Source organism: Rhinolophus sinicus, linkage group LG01, assembly GCF_036562045.2.
Source record: "Rhinolophus sinicus isolate RSC01 linkage group LG01, ASM3656204v1, whole genome shotgun sequence".
In the NCBI taxonomy this organism is placed as follows: Eukaryota; Metazoa; Chordata; class Mammalia; order Chiroptera; family Rhinolophidae; genus Rhinolophus; species Rhinolophus sinicus.
The window spans coordinates 107389143-107405036 of NC_133751.1; the positions used below are offsets into that span (position 1 = coordinate 107389143).

At 37.6% G+C, this 15894-nt stretch overlaps 1 protein-coding gene across 3 annotated transcripts in view; it reads left to right on the forward strand.

The window, feature by feature from the left end:
• The window catches only part of XRN1 (5'-3' exoribonuclease 1), a 162350-nt gene extending 148732 nt beyond the window's left edge, over nucleotides 1-13618 (forward strand). For 2 of the 3 annotated variants that reach the window (XM_019753579.2, XM_019753580.2), the window contains 5 exons: nucleotides 561-742; nucleotides 2458-2571; nucleotides 2664-2766; nucleotides 8077-8237; nucleotides 8739-13618. In XM_019753579.2, coding sequence (XP_019609138.2) covers nucleotides 561-742; nucleotides 2458-2571; nucleotides 2664-2766; nucleotides 8077-8237; nucleotides 8739-9041 — 863 coding nt within the window. In that variant the 3' untranslated portion in view covers nucleotides 9042-13618. The remainder of the gene's footprint in view (nucleotides 1-560; nucleotides 743-2457; nucleotides 2572-2663; nucleotides 2767-8076; nucleotides 8238-8738) is intronic. The other variant, XM_019753581.2, reaches the window with a different exon arrangement.
• The last annotated feature ends 2276 nt before the right edge of the window (nucleotides 13619-15894 follow it).

Here is a 15894-nt window from a genome sequence, read left to right on the forward strand (position 1 = left end):
GAGTATGCTCTTGTTCTATTAGTGAGTTTGTTGATCATGAAAAATTTGAACTTTCAGAATTTTTAAATCATTTTCTGTATAAAAGCACTTAAAACACTTAATTTCAGGAAAAATTTTAGAAGCATCATTTGGAGCACAAAAGCACTCATCTATGTGTCTCAGAATATAAAATGGATTATGAGCAGTAAGACTAAAGTCAAGGCCTCAAAACTTACCAATTGATTGTAAATCAGTTTAAGAAAGCCATTTGCTTGTTTAAATTTTACCTGTAAAATAACTGTGTAGTCATTAATCTCTCAAGATGTTCATTTATGGCAGTCAGCAACATATTTTAAAATCTTTTCTAAATCATGTATCATTAATCAATCACAATCACCTAAAAATCTGTGTTGAATTCTTAGTAATTTTAGGCAGGGCCAAATAGATCTTATATTTGCTTCTTGGGAGATTCCTCTTTTTACCTTTTAACAATTTCCTTCGTGTATTCTATGAAACCCTGCAGTACTGCATAGTTTCAGATATCATTTAATATACCTGTGTCCTTTTCCCCTTTTTGGTAGTGTCTTATGCAAACCGGCCTCACAGCGCTGGTGAGTACCACAGTGCCCAGCCTCTGGACAGCGTGTGCTGGCCTGCTCCCAGCCACGCCCCTCCCATGTCCACACCAGTGACCGAACTTTCTCGAATTTGTTCCCTTGTTGGAATGCCACAGCCAGATTTCTCCTTTCTTAGAACCCCACAGGTATAGTATACTACTGTTCCATTTATAGAAGTTGTTTAATACTGAGCTTCAATAAATTGACTGAAAATCTTTGGCTAAAAAAAAAAATCTAATAGTGCTGACTTTTTTGAGTATCATCAACTCATACTTTTCACTCTGGCTGTTCCATTTATGTGGAACCAGAGCCCTCAAGGAGGCTGACAGAGGAACCTCGGCAGCAGGGAGCCTAACTGCATTCTTTAGATGGATAGCATCTCGGTTTAAAGGAGCAGTTTTCAAACGTTTTGGTCTCAGTAGCTCCCACTTTTTTTTGAGGACCCCCAAGAATTTTGTTTACTTATGTTATATCCATAGTTCCCGTATTGCAGATTAAAACGGAAAACAATTTTAAATATTTATTGTTTATTTTAAATAAGTTTTCCAAAATATTTGGTGAGAAGAGTGGCACTGCTTTACAGTTTTGCAAATCTTTTCCGTGTCCAGCTTAATAGAAGAAGCTAGATTCTCGTATTTGCTTACTCTCAGTCTCTTGTGATATGTTGTTTTGGTTGAAATACATGAAGAAAATTCAGCTACAGATAAATAGTTGGAAAAAGGGAGAGAATTTTAATAGTGGATATAATTGTGGATATTTTTTGATACTACATTAAAATGTGGTATTTTCTTAAAAGTTAGTTGCAATGTAGAATCTGAAACTATTCCAATGAACTTTTTGTTCTCTGTATATTTATGGGAAAATGAGCGAAAAGGAAATAGCATCTTAATACTATTATTGAAATAGTTTGATCTCAAGGACCCCTGGAAAGGGTCACAGGGACCCCCAGGGTACCCAGACTGCACCTTGAGAACCACTGGCTACAAGGAAGGTTGATTTATTCTTTTTACATTCGAGTTCTTGATACAGTCTCACCCAAAACAGAAAGCAGAATTAAATTCTGGCTACCTTTTGGAAAAGTAGAATTTTTTAAAAATATCCCTTTTGCAAAAGAAAATAAAGTATAATGTAAAGAGTTATAATTTAAATATGAATATAGAATCAGTCAACACCTCTGAGTCGTTTAGATTTTGGCAGTTAATTCATATTAGTAAAATAGCTGCTGTTTGGAGGATGGTATAATGTAGGGGTCAGCAAATTGTTTCTGTAAATGTCCAGATAATAAATGTTTTAGATTTTGCAGGCTGTGGTGTCTCTGTCACAACTACTCAGCTCTGCAAACAGCCACAGACAATACATAAAAGAATGAATGAACTCAGGCTGTGTTCCAATAAAACCTTATTTACAAAAACAAGTGGAAGGTCTCATTTCCCAACCCTTGATGTAAAGAAAAGTTTTGCTGGCCCTCATGTGCATTAGGGTGCTTGACCCTGCAGCTAACTTTAAAAACATTTTATTTTGTAAACACTGAACATTGAGGCAACAATTCTAAACTTTTTGCATGGCAACCCTAAGCTTAAACTAATAGTCCTTTATTGAACTCTTGATTCTTTCTTTCTTTCTTTCTTTCTTTCTTTCTTTCTTTCTTTCTTTCTTTCTTTCTTTCTTTCTTTCTTTCTTTCTTTCTTTCTTTCTTTCTTTCTTTCTTTTTTCTTTTCTTTCTTCCTTCCTTTTTTTTTTTTTTTTTCAAAATGTCAGATGAAATTATTCTACTTGTTTAAAAACTAAGTTCTAAGTTTTGGGGAAGGAGGTCGATCTCCTAGACAGATCACTTCACAGACATTCACATACTCTTTTTCAGACAATGACTGTTTGCCAGGTAAACTTATCTAACGGCTTGCTGGTCCATGGGCCACAGTGCCATTCCGAAAATGAAGCCAAGGAAAAAGCCTCACTTTTTGCTCTACAACAATTAGTGAGAACTGCTCATGCTCCTCTACTACGTTTTAATTAATCTCTATAGATGTGTTTGTCACACTGTCTTATAACTTTTCAATTCTTCCATAGGGCTCCTTAGGAGTGAATTTCCCTTTGCCTCCACCAATATTTCCAAATTATCCTCCTACTATACCACCTGGAACCATTCCTCCGGTTTTTCCCCAACCTACTGGTAAGATATTTTGGTCTTCTAAATACCCTATTGAGTTATTATTTTTAGAAAGTTCTTTTAAGATGCATCATTTTGAAGAAACCAAGAAACTTGTCTAAGTGTCTAGGGACTATAGGAAAGAACTGTGAGGAGTAAGCCTGAAACCAGAGCCTGCAGAATCATCTACAAGTGCCACTCCCCTCCTACAGCCTCTAGTGTGCCAGAGTAGGATGGTTCCTTGTTCTGGGCAGCCCCTCTGCCCCAGGAGCTGCCAACAGATGAATCTGGGTGTGAGGTAGACATTAAAACTTAATGAGGGGGCCGGCCCAGTGGCTCAGGCAGTTGGAGCTCCGTGCTCCTAACTCTGAAGGCTGCCCGTTCAATTCCCACATGGGCCAGTGGGCTCAACCACAAGGTTGCCAGTTTGACTCCTCGACTCCCGCAAGGGATGGTGGGCAGTGCCCCCTGCAACTAAGATTGAATATGGCACCTTGAGCTGAGCTGCTGCTGAGCTCCCAGATGGCTCAGTTGGTTGGAGCATGTCCTCTCAACCACAAGGTTGCTGGTTCAACTCCCGCAAGAGATGGTGGGCTGTGCCCCCTGCAACTAGAAAATGGCAGCTGGACCTGGGGCTGAGCTGCGCCCTCCACAACTAAGATTGAAGCAACAACAACTTGACTTGGAAAAAAATCCTGGAAGTACACACTGTTCCCCAATAAAAGTCCTGTTCCCCCTCCCCAATAAAATCTTTAAAAAAAAAAAAAAAAAACTTAGGGAAAAACAGAGATAAAGGGAATAAAAAACAGGTAAGGTTTTGGAGCTGTGGATGTGAAAGAAACTGTCCTTGATGATGAGGGAAATGAAGAGGGAAGGGGTTTTTAAGCATACTGTGTGTTTCCTAATATTCGCTCATAATTGCCTTCCTCCATCAAACGTAGTGCCTGAGTTAGTCAGCAGGCTGCTCGTGCTTCCTGCAGCCAGTTGGTGACATCCCAAAGTGCTGGGAGGTTGGACAGGTCACTGTTGAGTCAGGGCTCCTTTTGTGCGGTTGGCTGGCGTTGAGAAAATCATCAACCTCTTAGGACTCCATTTTCTTATTTATGTTAGAAGTGGCCAGGATCTCTTTGAGACTAACATTTTGTAATTTTCTGATCCTAAATTTTAAGTTCATTAAACATTTCCTTTATTACCCCCTTTTCCTGGTGACAGTTGGCTTCTTCATATCCTAATCATTATCATTTAAAAACCAATAATTTTTTTATTTCAAATGTAGAAAATTACCTTTCTGAGTCTACTATATGCCAGGGATTTTTCTAAGAGCTCTACATATCTAATCCTCTCTATAAACATTAGAGACATTAATAATGCTGATTAAACAAGTTATCTCTTCTCTTTGCCTAAACACCATTAAACTGAGAATAAGTTATTTTAAAAGTGTAAATTTATAAAAAGAGATGAGAGAAGAAATATCAGCAAACTAGGGATTTGAAAAAATTTTGTGATGAGAAAAGCAGTTGAAGAAATGATAACCAACTTAGCAGAGTGGGGTTAAGCTACAAACCAAAGTGTCTATAGAAGACACTGATGAGCAGATTGTCCCTCACAAGTCCCAGGAGACTCAGAACTCGAAAGTATCAGAAGCTACCAGAGCTTCAGAGGAGGCATGGGTGGAGAAGATGGGGACTGCTTCAAATCCATGTGGAATGGTGGGACCTCTCCCCATATTCTTCCCTACACAGCCAGGCAGCTGGCTCTTCACGTCTTCAGGCAAAACTGAAGGTGTCCTCTCCAGAGGGCTGCCTGATCCGAGGACACCAGGCACAGAGTGGGGAATGGGGTTTTATGCTGGAAACTGACATGAAGATGAATTTTGTTTTCCCCGTCCTATTCCCCAACTATAAGCAGCCATAGCCCAGAAAGGAAGTTGGAGGATGATTCTTTTGAGAAAATCACTGAACTCCACAAAAGACCTACTGACTTTTGGAGGGTGTCTCAACCAAAACGCTGGCTCACTACCCAGTCATCCTAGACAGAAGCCCTCAGCCATCTAGCCCTGCCCCCTCCACACACACACATGCACTGCTTCTAATCACTGTTTCAGTGTCTTGCTCTTTACTATGAATAGGTACTAGACTGTGAGAGATCCTGAACATTTTAGGAAAAGAAAATCTCTAAAATTAAGAGAGTCCAAAGCAAAGAGAAATGAAAGGGACCTGGAAACAACAATAATGTAGGAAATAAGACTTCAGAAACAGCCATTGTTAATATTATTAGTGAAATAAAACAGTATGGCAACCAAAAAATAAGAACAAGAATGTATGAAAAAAAAGAATAATTGGAGAACAAGAATTAAATGTTGAGTCCAATTTTTAAAACTCCGTAGATAAAGCCCTAGCCAAGCCATGGAAATCTCAGAAAAAAGAACAAGACAAAAGGTGGAAAATAAGAAAGAAGGGAGATTTAGAGGAGCAGTGCACAGATCCAGCACCCATCTAATTGGAGTTCCAGAAAAAAGAGACCAGAGATAGTGGAAAGGAGGAAAAGTATCAAAGAAATAGATAAGAAAGTTTCTTGGACTAAAGGATATCATCTCTAAATGGAAAGGACCACTAAATGCTTACCACAATGAAGGAAAAGAGACACATTTGTCTTGAAATTCAGAAGACGAGTGATGGTCTGAAGAGGTCAGAGAGGAGGCGAAAATACATTTGAAAGATGAAAGTCAGAATGGTATTTTACTATTTAACAGAGGGTAGAAGCTAGAAAGCAGCTGAGCATTGAATACCTCAAAATCCTAAGGCAGAATTAGTTTCATCATAGGTTTCTCTGTATAGCCAAACTGAGAATCTAGTGCAAGGGTAGAATACAGATATTTTCAGACATGCAAATCGACTTCTTATACACCCTTTTAAGATGCTACTGGATTATAAACTCCAGCAAAACAAAGTATTAAAAAAAAAAAGGGAAAAGAAAGAAATCCATGAGACTAAACCACAAGAGATCCAGTAAACTTAAGCAATAAATGGAAATCCCAAGATGCCAGCTGTTCCACAGGTCTAGAAAGTAACTCATCCTAATTGGAAAAGCAGGGGGAGGTCTTGCCAGGTAGATAGTTATCTGATGGATGGGAAGAATTTGGGAAAACATTAAGGATAGGTACACAGAAGACTAAGGAGTTTTTAAAAGATAATTACTTTTAAAAGGGTTACAAAAAAAGTTTTATAAGAAAAAAACATAATCAGAGTACCCTATTTGGCTCTGCAGTGAGTTTTACATAATCACATATCATAAACACTGCTTATATATTTAAACAAATATTGTGATACACTTACATTGGGAGGACAGGACAAGTAGTAATGGGTGTAAAATATCTGAATTTTGATCAATCTTAATAGGAAGTCAATAGATCTAAAAATGCCTAAAATTGAAAAATCACTAGTAGTGTAAGCAAATTATTGAAGAGTGTGGAAATAAACAGCTAAAACAGTTAAATCTGGGATGAAACAGGTAACTACTGTATTATGTTGAAAATCTTTTTTTATTATAATGTGTATGTAGTACCTTTATTTTTTTAAAAAACGTAATTTATCTAAGTAGCAGAATTGGCATTCAAACCTGTGTCTGATTGCAAAGCCCATGCTTTTGTTACTGCACTAGACTGGCATTCCTTTGACTGGATAAGCAATGTTTTAGTCATAAAATTTTTATGACATAAGGGATCTGATATTTTCATATAGCTCAGGGTAGTATGTTCACTCTAACTTGCAAAATCTAATTTGATTGCTTCTTCACTTTCAAAAATGAATCCAGCAACTACATATAAATTAATTTTAAGTAATTAGTATGTGTAGGTTACCTAAAGGTGTACCTACAAGCTTCTCAAAAAAAAGAATTAGTGTTATGAGACTGTATTATTCGAAAGGAATGTTTTCCCCACTGATATTTTACAGCTTGATATTTTTACCTTTCTCATCTGATTATTATGTTTATGTTCATTATTCTATCGTGTTTATATAGTGTATTCATACCTAGCAAGACTTTTGAGATTGGAGTTGGAATTCCTTTAGTCTTGTAATAGGTGCTCTTCAATGTTCCAATTGAAATCTGTGATAGACATAAAAGCAAAGAAGTGTGAATGTTAATCAGGAGAAAAACTTAATCAGATTAACATTTTCAAGCTATTTTGTAGACTTCTGTGGTGTGAAAAAGTCCCAAAGAAAAAAATGGAGGAAAATGTATTTTATGTTGAGAACAGTGATTTATCGGGGAAATTGTGAGGCTGACCTATGTATAAGATTAACATAGCATCTTTTAAACAGACCTGCTTAACGTTATGACTGCCACCAAAGTTGCTTATAGGTTTTATATAGAATAGTTTTCTAAGTCCTAGTAGTGTTTTCTACTAGTTTTCTTCATCCTGGGATTTGTGCATGTATAAGTCATAACACTAAGCTGTATTATGACCCTTTCTCCTAAAGTTTCTTAAGTGGCTGGATTTTAGTGAAGCTATACTATATGACAGTTCAGGCTGCCTTTATATCTCTCTGAAAAGAAAGTTTGAACACAGCGTGTCTTCTTCAGTTGAAATGTGCGGGTGTCTCAGTTGTCACTGTTTAATGCACTTGCCCCAGATGCCACACTGATATGACAGCATACGAGTCACCAACGAGCTTGTTCACAACACCGATGCCTGTGCCCCTCCACCACAGATTTACTGAGTCTGAGGCTTTGCCCATGAATCTGTATTTCACAAGCTCTCCAGGTGACTCAGGTACACACATCAGATTGGGGAACTGCTGGTTCAGTGTACTTCTACTAAGGAACAGAATGTAAATTTTAAAGAGTCCTGGAATTACAAATATTAGACTAGGGAAAAGACAGATTCTGCATGTCATGAAAGTGATCAGATTTGAAGACTTGAGCTTTTTGGATTTTTGTAGGCTGGGATCACTATGGGAGCAACTTAGCATTGCGGGCAGGTGAGAGCCTTCAGGTTTCTCTTTGTGCTCGGGATATTCTCCCCGCGAGGGACGGTTTCATGACCCTTTTGTTACTTTTTAAAACAGTATCACAAATATTCCTACAGCTCCTATCAGTGTATGTTACTCTTGGCCGCCGTAGGCCGGACAGCATAATGAGAAGCTGACTTCTGTAGATCATTTGCAGTCCTAGGCTTCTGAGGTTGAATGTTGTAAGGAAGGTTAATCAGAAGTTACGTGTATGACTCTCTGCCAAAGCAAACAAAGCCAAGAAGGGCAACACAAGGAGGCCTTAAATTTCAGGGCTTCGATGGTACCATTTTACTAAAAACTGTTCCATGATTTTTAACAGCTAATATAATGCCTCCATCATCTCATCTCTTTGGCTCAATGCCATGGGGACCATCAGTGCCAGTTCCTGGAAAGCCCTTCCATCACACTTCGTATTCCGGGACTGTGCCCGTGGCTGGAGGGATGGCAGCTGGTGTGCACAACCAGTTCATACCTCTACAGGTGAGACCTGGAAAGAGAATTCTTAGTTTTGTAAGAGAATTAATTGTTTAATGTTCAAAGACTGTTGATAAAACTGTGTTTATTCAATAATTACTTATTCAGTGCCAACCGGAAGCCCAGTACTAGTCTGAGTGCTGAGATTATATATTATAACCAGTGGTTACCAGTCTGACTCGGTCCCTGCTGTCTGAGTTTGTGTTCTAATAGATAATAATAATTGGAGCAAGCAATACTATCCTTTACTAGCACAAAGCGATTTAAAATCAGGAATGTACATTTTCTTTATATTTAAGTTGTGGGGAATTTTTAAATATTTTATTTTTAACTAAATTCCTTTCATTTCTAAAGTCTGGTTTGGAGATTATAAGTGGAAGTCATAAGTCAGTAGTGATTGACAAATATATACAATGTGGTTTGTGATATTTAATGGCACTAGTTTTTTTTTTTGTTGTTTTTTGTTTTGTCTACACTGTTAATTAACGATTCTCTTATTCCGTAAAGGTTACTAAAAAAAGGGTTGCAAACAAAAAGAACTTGGAGAATAAGGAGGCCCTGAGTTCTCGAGGCACCCCTCTTCAGACTAGCCAGCCAGGGTCTTCCGATGTCACCAAAGGGACTCCGCAGGCGTGTTCATCAGCTCCCTTGAAGTCCTCTCACATGACGCAGCCTGTGTCTTCTCCTCAAGCTGAAGCTGCCTCCCAGACTCACAGTATGCCTCATCAGAAGTCAACACCAAGCTCTTCTTCAAGAAGAAAATCAAGAAAACTGGCTGTCAATTTTGGCATTTCTAAACCTTCTGAATAAATTTGGTACTTGGAATTAATTTCTTTCCACCCACCTTTTTATCAATCCATATCTGTGCCATTAATTAGAATGTGCTGTTTTAAAATAATGTGTTTCAATTGAAAATTTTTAATTTTTAAGTTGTCAGGCACTTTTCATGCTGTTAAATAACTATCTATCAAATTGTGCACCTCAAATATGTACAGTTTGTTTCATGTCAATTATCCCTCAATAAAGCTGTTTTAAAAAGACTAAATTAAACCTTCTGTTAAAATAATGCCAGTAAACCGAGCATTGAAATGCATTACTCTCACCACTGGCCTCACCTTTACAAGCATCCTGAACTATGAATTAGATATCAGATTATAATAATAAACATTTTTTACACTGTCATTGGGGGATAATTAAATGGAGCATGAAAATTGGGCCTCAAGTATAATTGACTGAATATGGATTTTATTTTTCTCTTTAATTATGTCACAGAATTTTCAGGATAATGCCTCTTATTTGTAGTAGTTTTGTTAGGTTCCGTTGTCTGTGAGGGTCTTTTAGACCTGCTCTGAAATGATCACACCTGACGTGGTGCTGCCAGTTTTGCTTTATTCTAAATTTTGTACCAAAGCAACTTTAGAAAACTGATCAGAATATTTCATTTAACCACTTAGAATTATAAATAGCAATCTAGGTTTGAGTAATTAATTACAATTTTTTAGATTATTCAAGAACCAGCATTGGTAATTTCTAATGAAATTAAGTTTCAAAATCTACAGGGTACAATGGTTACAAATTAATCTCTTAACAGAGTAAAGTACAAAATAGTAATCATGTTGTTAATTAAAATAAATTACGTTATTTTTCTGTACAGCTTTTTACCTGCTTACCTAAACATACATGAGAACTCCATTGTTGGTCCATGTGTAGTGCTTCCTGGGATTGATGAAATTCTGATTTTTTTAAAATTCCAAAGTGTGCTATATTATGGGCACAATCACTTTGTGATATACATTATTTACATGACAAAAGCCTCTCATTCTATTTCCATATTTTGAGCTTTATACTGAACTCTTCAGTGACTGGCATTCTGGTTTGCATGTCATGTGTGGGTGTGTGTTGTACAAGCTGTGGCTGTTGAAATTATTTTAGAATTTATGAAAATGTATCAGAGGTACCAGGGCCTGAGTGTGTATGTGTGTATATATATATATATATATATATATATATATATATATATATACACACTAAAGGATATATATATATATATATATATATATATATATCCTTTAGTTTTTGTGATATGCTTATATTTTTAAAGAAGTAAGTTATCAGACTTTTTAAAACCACAATTTTTATATGGAGCTGCTGCTTCTTATATCTAATTTCATTTAGCTCATTGAAAACTCTGCCATGAGTCTTAGTCTTTTTGTTTTTTAAATGCTGGTATTGAACTGAATGGGTTCCTTTAACTGCTGATGTGAGAATGTTGATGGGATATTTGTATATTAATGGTTTCTTTAGTGTCAGAGATAAATGTTCATTGTCTGTCATTTATTATAGTCATGTGAGTTTCTGTGATTTTATTTTTTGTTGATTTCCTAGATTTAGATGTTCCTTGGTTTCCAGCATTTCCTTGTTGGGAATGTTTATTTATCTGTAGTGGGATCTTGAGTAATGAGGCTCAGGTAATTCTCAGTGTTTGTCCTTATAGCCTCTCAAACTATTTGTTTTAAAAGGAAATATCTATTATGGGGATACAATACAAAAAAGTTAAATTGTGACAGTAATGTACTGTTAACCTCTTACTCCTTTAAAGCATGTGATATTTTTCACCTTACGTAACTGTACAAATGCAGGCATTCAAGAATTGCGTCACTCATCACTCCTGTGTGACTCCTCTGTAAAGAGTGTACAGCCCACATCTCTTTCAGGTCGCAGAGGAAGGTACACATGCCATCTTCTGAAAACGCCAAGAGAAGTAAATCTCAGTAAGCTGAGTGCCACTGAACCCATAGGGTATGTCTCCAGTATTTGAGCAAAGCAAGGTGGCAGTTCGACATGGATAGGCAGTAAAAGTGTTTTCTTTTCATTCCTTCTTCTCTTTTTTTAAAACCTATTATTCTAAAGGTCAAGTTTGAAGACAGATGAAAAGAGGAGACAGCTCTATAATGACTAGCTAGTGGTCAGGCGTCCCTGTAGACTCTTCTCGTGGACCTAGGCCACACGTGGGTGTGCGGTCAGTAGGAGGCAGAGGCTGCTTCCTTCTCATGGCACTGTGATCTCCAGGAGGCTGGACAGCGATATTTGGGGGAACTTACCATAGTTCCTTTCCGGATGGGGTGGTCTCAACCACCCCAAAGTTTAGAAACATGTCTTTCCAACTGTGGAGTCTGCTGTGGGCTGTTTGTGAAAATGGTGCCTGTGTAGGCACGGAAAAGCAGGTCCCCAACTGCTGTCTGTTTCCACGTGACCAGCTGTTCGGTCCTTGTTCTGTCAATTTTTTTCTTTTTTTTTTGAGCACATTAATGAGTTTTGAAGATTGATCCTCGTAGTTTCATTGTTTCTTTTCACAATTTCCTACATTACCTGAGTTTTATAATGTGATAGATAGAATGTATTAATTGATTTAAACATTGAGCAGACCAAAGTCTTAAACATCTGAGACTCAGTTACATGAAAAATTAATTTCACCTCTTGGTTTCAGTTTAAGGCTTTTCTTGTTTTCAGAGGAAAAAGTAGTTCTTTGAGAACTAACAAGATAAAGAGATTTTTTTTTTTTTCTCTATTGGTGGGAGGGATGAAAAATTCGTGATGGAGATTTTTTGTTGTTTATTTCCTTTTCTCTGATCAGGTATTTGGTTTTAGACTGATATTTTCAACCTAATCTAGATTCTTGGTTTTAAGGGGAGGGGGCAGAAGAAGGTAGTTGGAAGAAAGAAACCAGTTAAATACCAATCACTGCATTTCAGACTATAACATATTTTTCTAGCTTAAGGAAATAGATTAAGCTTCAGGGTCTAATTTATTCGCTCACTCTTTAATCATCTTTTCTATTATATTAATAAGCCATCCATTTTCATAGTGATTGTCTAATTTTTACCTTAACATAGATGAACTGTCCAGCTCTCTACTGAAGGTTGTGCTAACACGCTTCATCTCATTATTCAGAGCAACTTTTTGAAACAACTGTGTACAATATCGTAGCTTTTTGAGCTTGCTGTATTAGTACCATCTTGCTTCCAAATTTTGTTTTTATTGTGGAAGAGAATTAATTTATTTGAGAGAAAGGACTGTGACACGCATTCTCTGCCTTTAAAAGAAATGAATCAGTGAAGTTCCCTTATCATTTTTCTAGATATAGTAATAGTACTGAAATGGGCAGTGTTCTTTATGTACATTTTGTAAGCTTTGCCAATGAAACAGTCTTTTTTGCAAGCACTTCTTTTCCAAGTCAGTATAAAGCTTAAAATTCTGGAAATGAATGTCTTTCAGACTCATCTGGTTCATATTTCTGTCAGACCTCATGGTGTTGAAACAGACAACCCACAGGATGAAGCGACAGGCAGGTGGAAATTTCACTGTTCGTACTGAGTTAACAGCTCGGACATCATAGACCCTCTTTTTGGAGAGAGAGAAAAAATGTATGAAATAGTTTTAGTAGTTAAGAACATCAGCAATCCAGAGCTGCGTGTGTGTGTGTGTGTGTCAGGGACCCAGTACTAACTGCCTTGCTCAGTCAGTGCGTTTGGCCATCTCAAGTGCAATTCGTGATGGAGACTCTGTTTCCAGCAGATAAAGTTTTACACAGTTCAGCCTGTAAAAATTAATTTTTCCCACAGTACATTCATTGCTATTGATTATTTCAGCAATTGGTGTACTGTTAAATTGCCCAGGCCAAATAATTAAGTTTGTAGATATTTTAGTAATTCAAAACCAAATTCTTCTACCATTTGTAATGAAATCATAGGAGTAGGAATTTGGTCCACAGTTTGCTTTAAGTTCTTTTATTCCTTTTCTCCCCTTAAAGTTAAGGGGCTTCTTTAGTTTGGTTTGGGCCTTTCTTTCTTTTTTCTTTTTCTTTTTTCGCTTCAAGTCTCTTACTTTTTTTTTTGCCCAGTTGCTTCTTTGAGTGTTTTCCTATTATTTTGATGCATGAGAAATAGATAATGTGCTGTATCATTAAAGTGTTCAACATTTTGTTCATTTAGACAATACAATTAAGTATAATTCATACATATATATCTTAATTCATTTCTTTTCTCACATAACTATTTTATAAGTAACTAGAATTTTTCATTAGATCTTATACAGAACAGTATTTTATTAAAAATTCAAAGGGGAAGACTTTTCTGCTCATTTTGTAGTTTTTGTTTTTTAAATATCTTTACATTATCTGCAATTAAAGTGTTTTAAACTTGCATTGGAATGGAATTCGAATGTATTTTTGTGTTGTTAAGTTGTTCATTTGTAGATTTCTAGCATGAAGTTAGCCTCAAAATGTTGTGCAAAAGGATTTTAAAATATGAGTCACTGAAAGAGTTTAAACATTGTACATGTTAAATGCTATATGGATTTTAATTAAACACTTGAGAATGATTTCATAAGCTGTTCTTGTATGTTTGCATTAATATCAAAAGTGGAAACATTACAATATTCACTTAAATCGCATATTGTTTTATATCTGTATTTTCAATCATTGTCAGTTAGCATAAACTAGACAGCATGGGTGGTAAAACAGTCTGAATTGTAGATTTAGATGGCCGCTGTTCTGATCCTGGCCCTACTGCTTGCAGGTTGTAAAAAGGTCATTGTCATATTAACATTGGCAGGTTATATAAGAATCTAAGTCCCAGTTTCTTCATCTCCAAAAGAAAAAAACAACACCCCTTGTCTTGATAGTATGTATAAAACACTAGGTGCATAGATGTATTGCAAAGGTTAGTAAATGAGGGTTTGTCACATGTATATGCACATCTATTACCTGGGTCCCAAACACGGATGACTCTGGATGGTGGCAAATACCTCTATGCTTTTCCACCGAGTCGCTCTCCAGCATCCAGTTCATAGGGGTCCCCATGTTTCCCTTGTGCACGTGGGAGTCTCTTCTGTTTGTTCTTCCTTTTCCGTGCCATGATCCCCTCTATCTTTTCTGCTATGCAGGGAAATGTTCTTACAGAGCCACAGAAGAAAACGCTTTAATGCCTACTTATAAGACGGGAATCTACAAGACTGACGTCTGACTAATACTGGCCATGTCTCACAATGTAACTCTGATGCATAATTTTATCAAAATCTCTATGGTAGGAGTGGGCAGGAGTTGGAAAGGAGGGGTTAAGGTGGTAAGAAAATCTGCTTCCAGCTCTGCCCCACAGACCTGAGACTGTCTCTGCTATTGTACTTGACTCGAAACCCCAGGCACCACAGTCCATGTGGTGTTTGGCCACCTTGACCCAGCACGAGGCATGCGGTCCAGGTACCAGTGGAGTCTTAGCTGCTTTCCTGACTTATTCCCCAGATGGCGCGCTCCCCACCTGGAGGTCCTCCGTAACTACCCCTCTCCACCCTAACTCTGGCGTCAGTGGGCTCCCCCAATCTTGGTGCCAGTATTTTTTTTACTTGAGAATCAAAACTAAAACCTAAACCCACTCAAGCTAACTTAAGAAAAGGAAATTTGTTGTAAGAATATGGGGCAATCTCAGAGAATTCAATTCAGGAAGTACAACCAGTCTTCTAAGAAACAGAACTGTAGGGTGTTACCTTCCAGTTCCCTCTCTGTCTCCCCCAATGGGACCATGGGGTCTATGGTGTCTGTGAGTCTCTGTAGATCAGATCTCTGCTCACTTATGTGTAGTCTGGGCAGGCGGGCAAGTCCCCTTGAGGCGCTGCCCCTACTGGGCTATGGGTGGACAAGGAAATGCTGACCTCTAAAGGCAGACTCTTAAGCAGCTACCACATCCTGGGCCAGCCGTGGGTCCTTATAGTTTTATGTAAATGAAGGCCTGAGAAACAGTTTTGCCCTAACGGTAACTAGAGCTCACTGTCTGTGATGTGCCTGCAAGCAGCTCTCATGAAAGAGCAACCCTGGTTACTCCTTCACCTTGGGAAATGGTTGTCTTCAGAATTTTCTAGTGCTGTACGGAGTCACTGACTCCCACAGTGGTAGGAGTCACCCATATCTCACCGAGTTCCTAAATACAGGACCAATAGATAAGTCTACCTACGATTATGAAGTGCTTATTGTTGAGTATCCCAGGCCGATGTTCTAGATGGTTGGCATAGATTATCTCCTTCAATCCTCATAACCCTATTGTGTACTCAGGTTTCAGCTATGCACTCATCTGACTCTAAATCCTACACTCTTAACTACTTTGCTATACTATACGGTTTAGGTTTTATAATCTAGTTTTTACATCAGCCCTGTGCAGTTAGTTTTATTATGAATATATTCTTTCATTCAATTTGCTATTTATTCTTTTAAGGGCATAACACAAGCATAGAGGTTACAAATATGAGCAAGACCTAGTTTTGACATTATGCATAAAGTCTGGTAGAGGAGGGATGAGTGAACCACGAGACACAACACCAGTAGAACATGCCCACGGGAAAGGGGTACCTCACAGGTTGGGAAGGTATCAGGCTCTCTTTTCTGGAGGAGCTGAAACTTTAAAAGACCCAAGTGAGGGAAGGCAGTTCAGCAGAGCTGAACTACTTATGGTGCAGATTAAGAGAGGTCAGAGGTATAATGGAGGTGATGGGAGGCTCCAGGTCATAAAGAACATTTATCTACCTGAAAAATTTGAAAACACATATTCATAAAGATATACGTACCACTATGTTTGTTGCAGCATTGTTTATGGTGGCCAAGACATGGAAACAACTG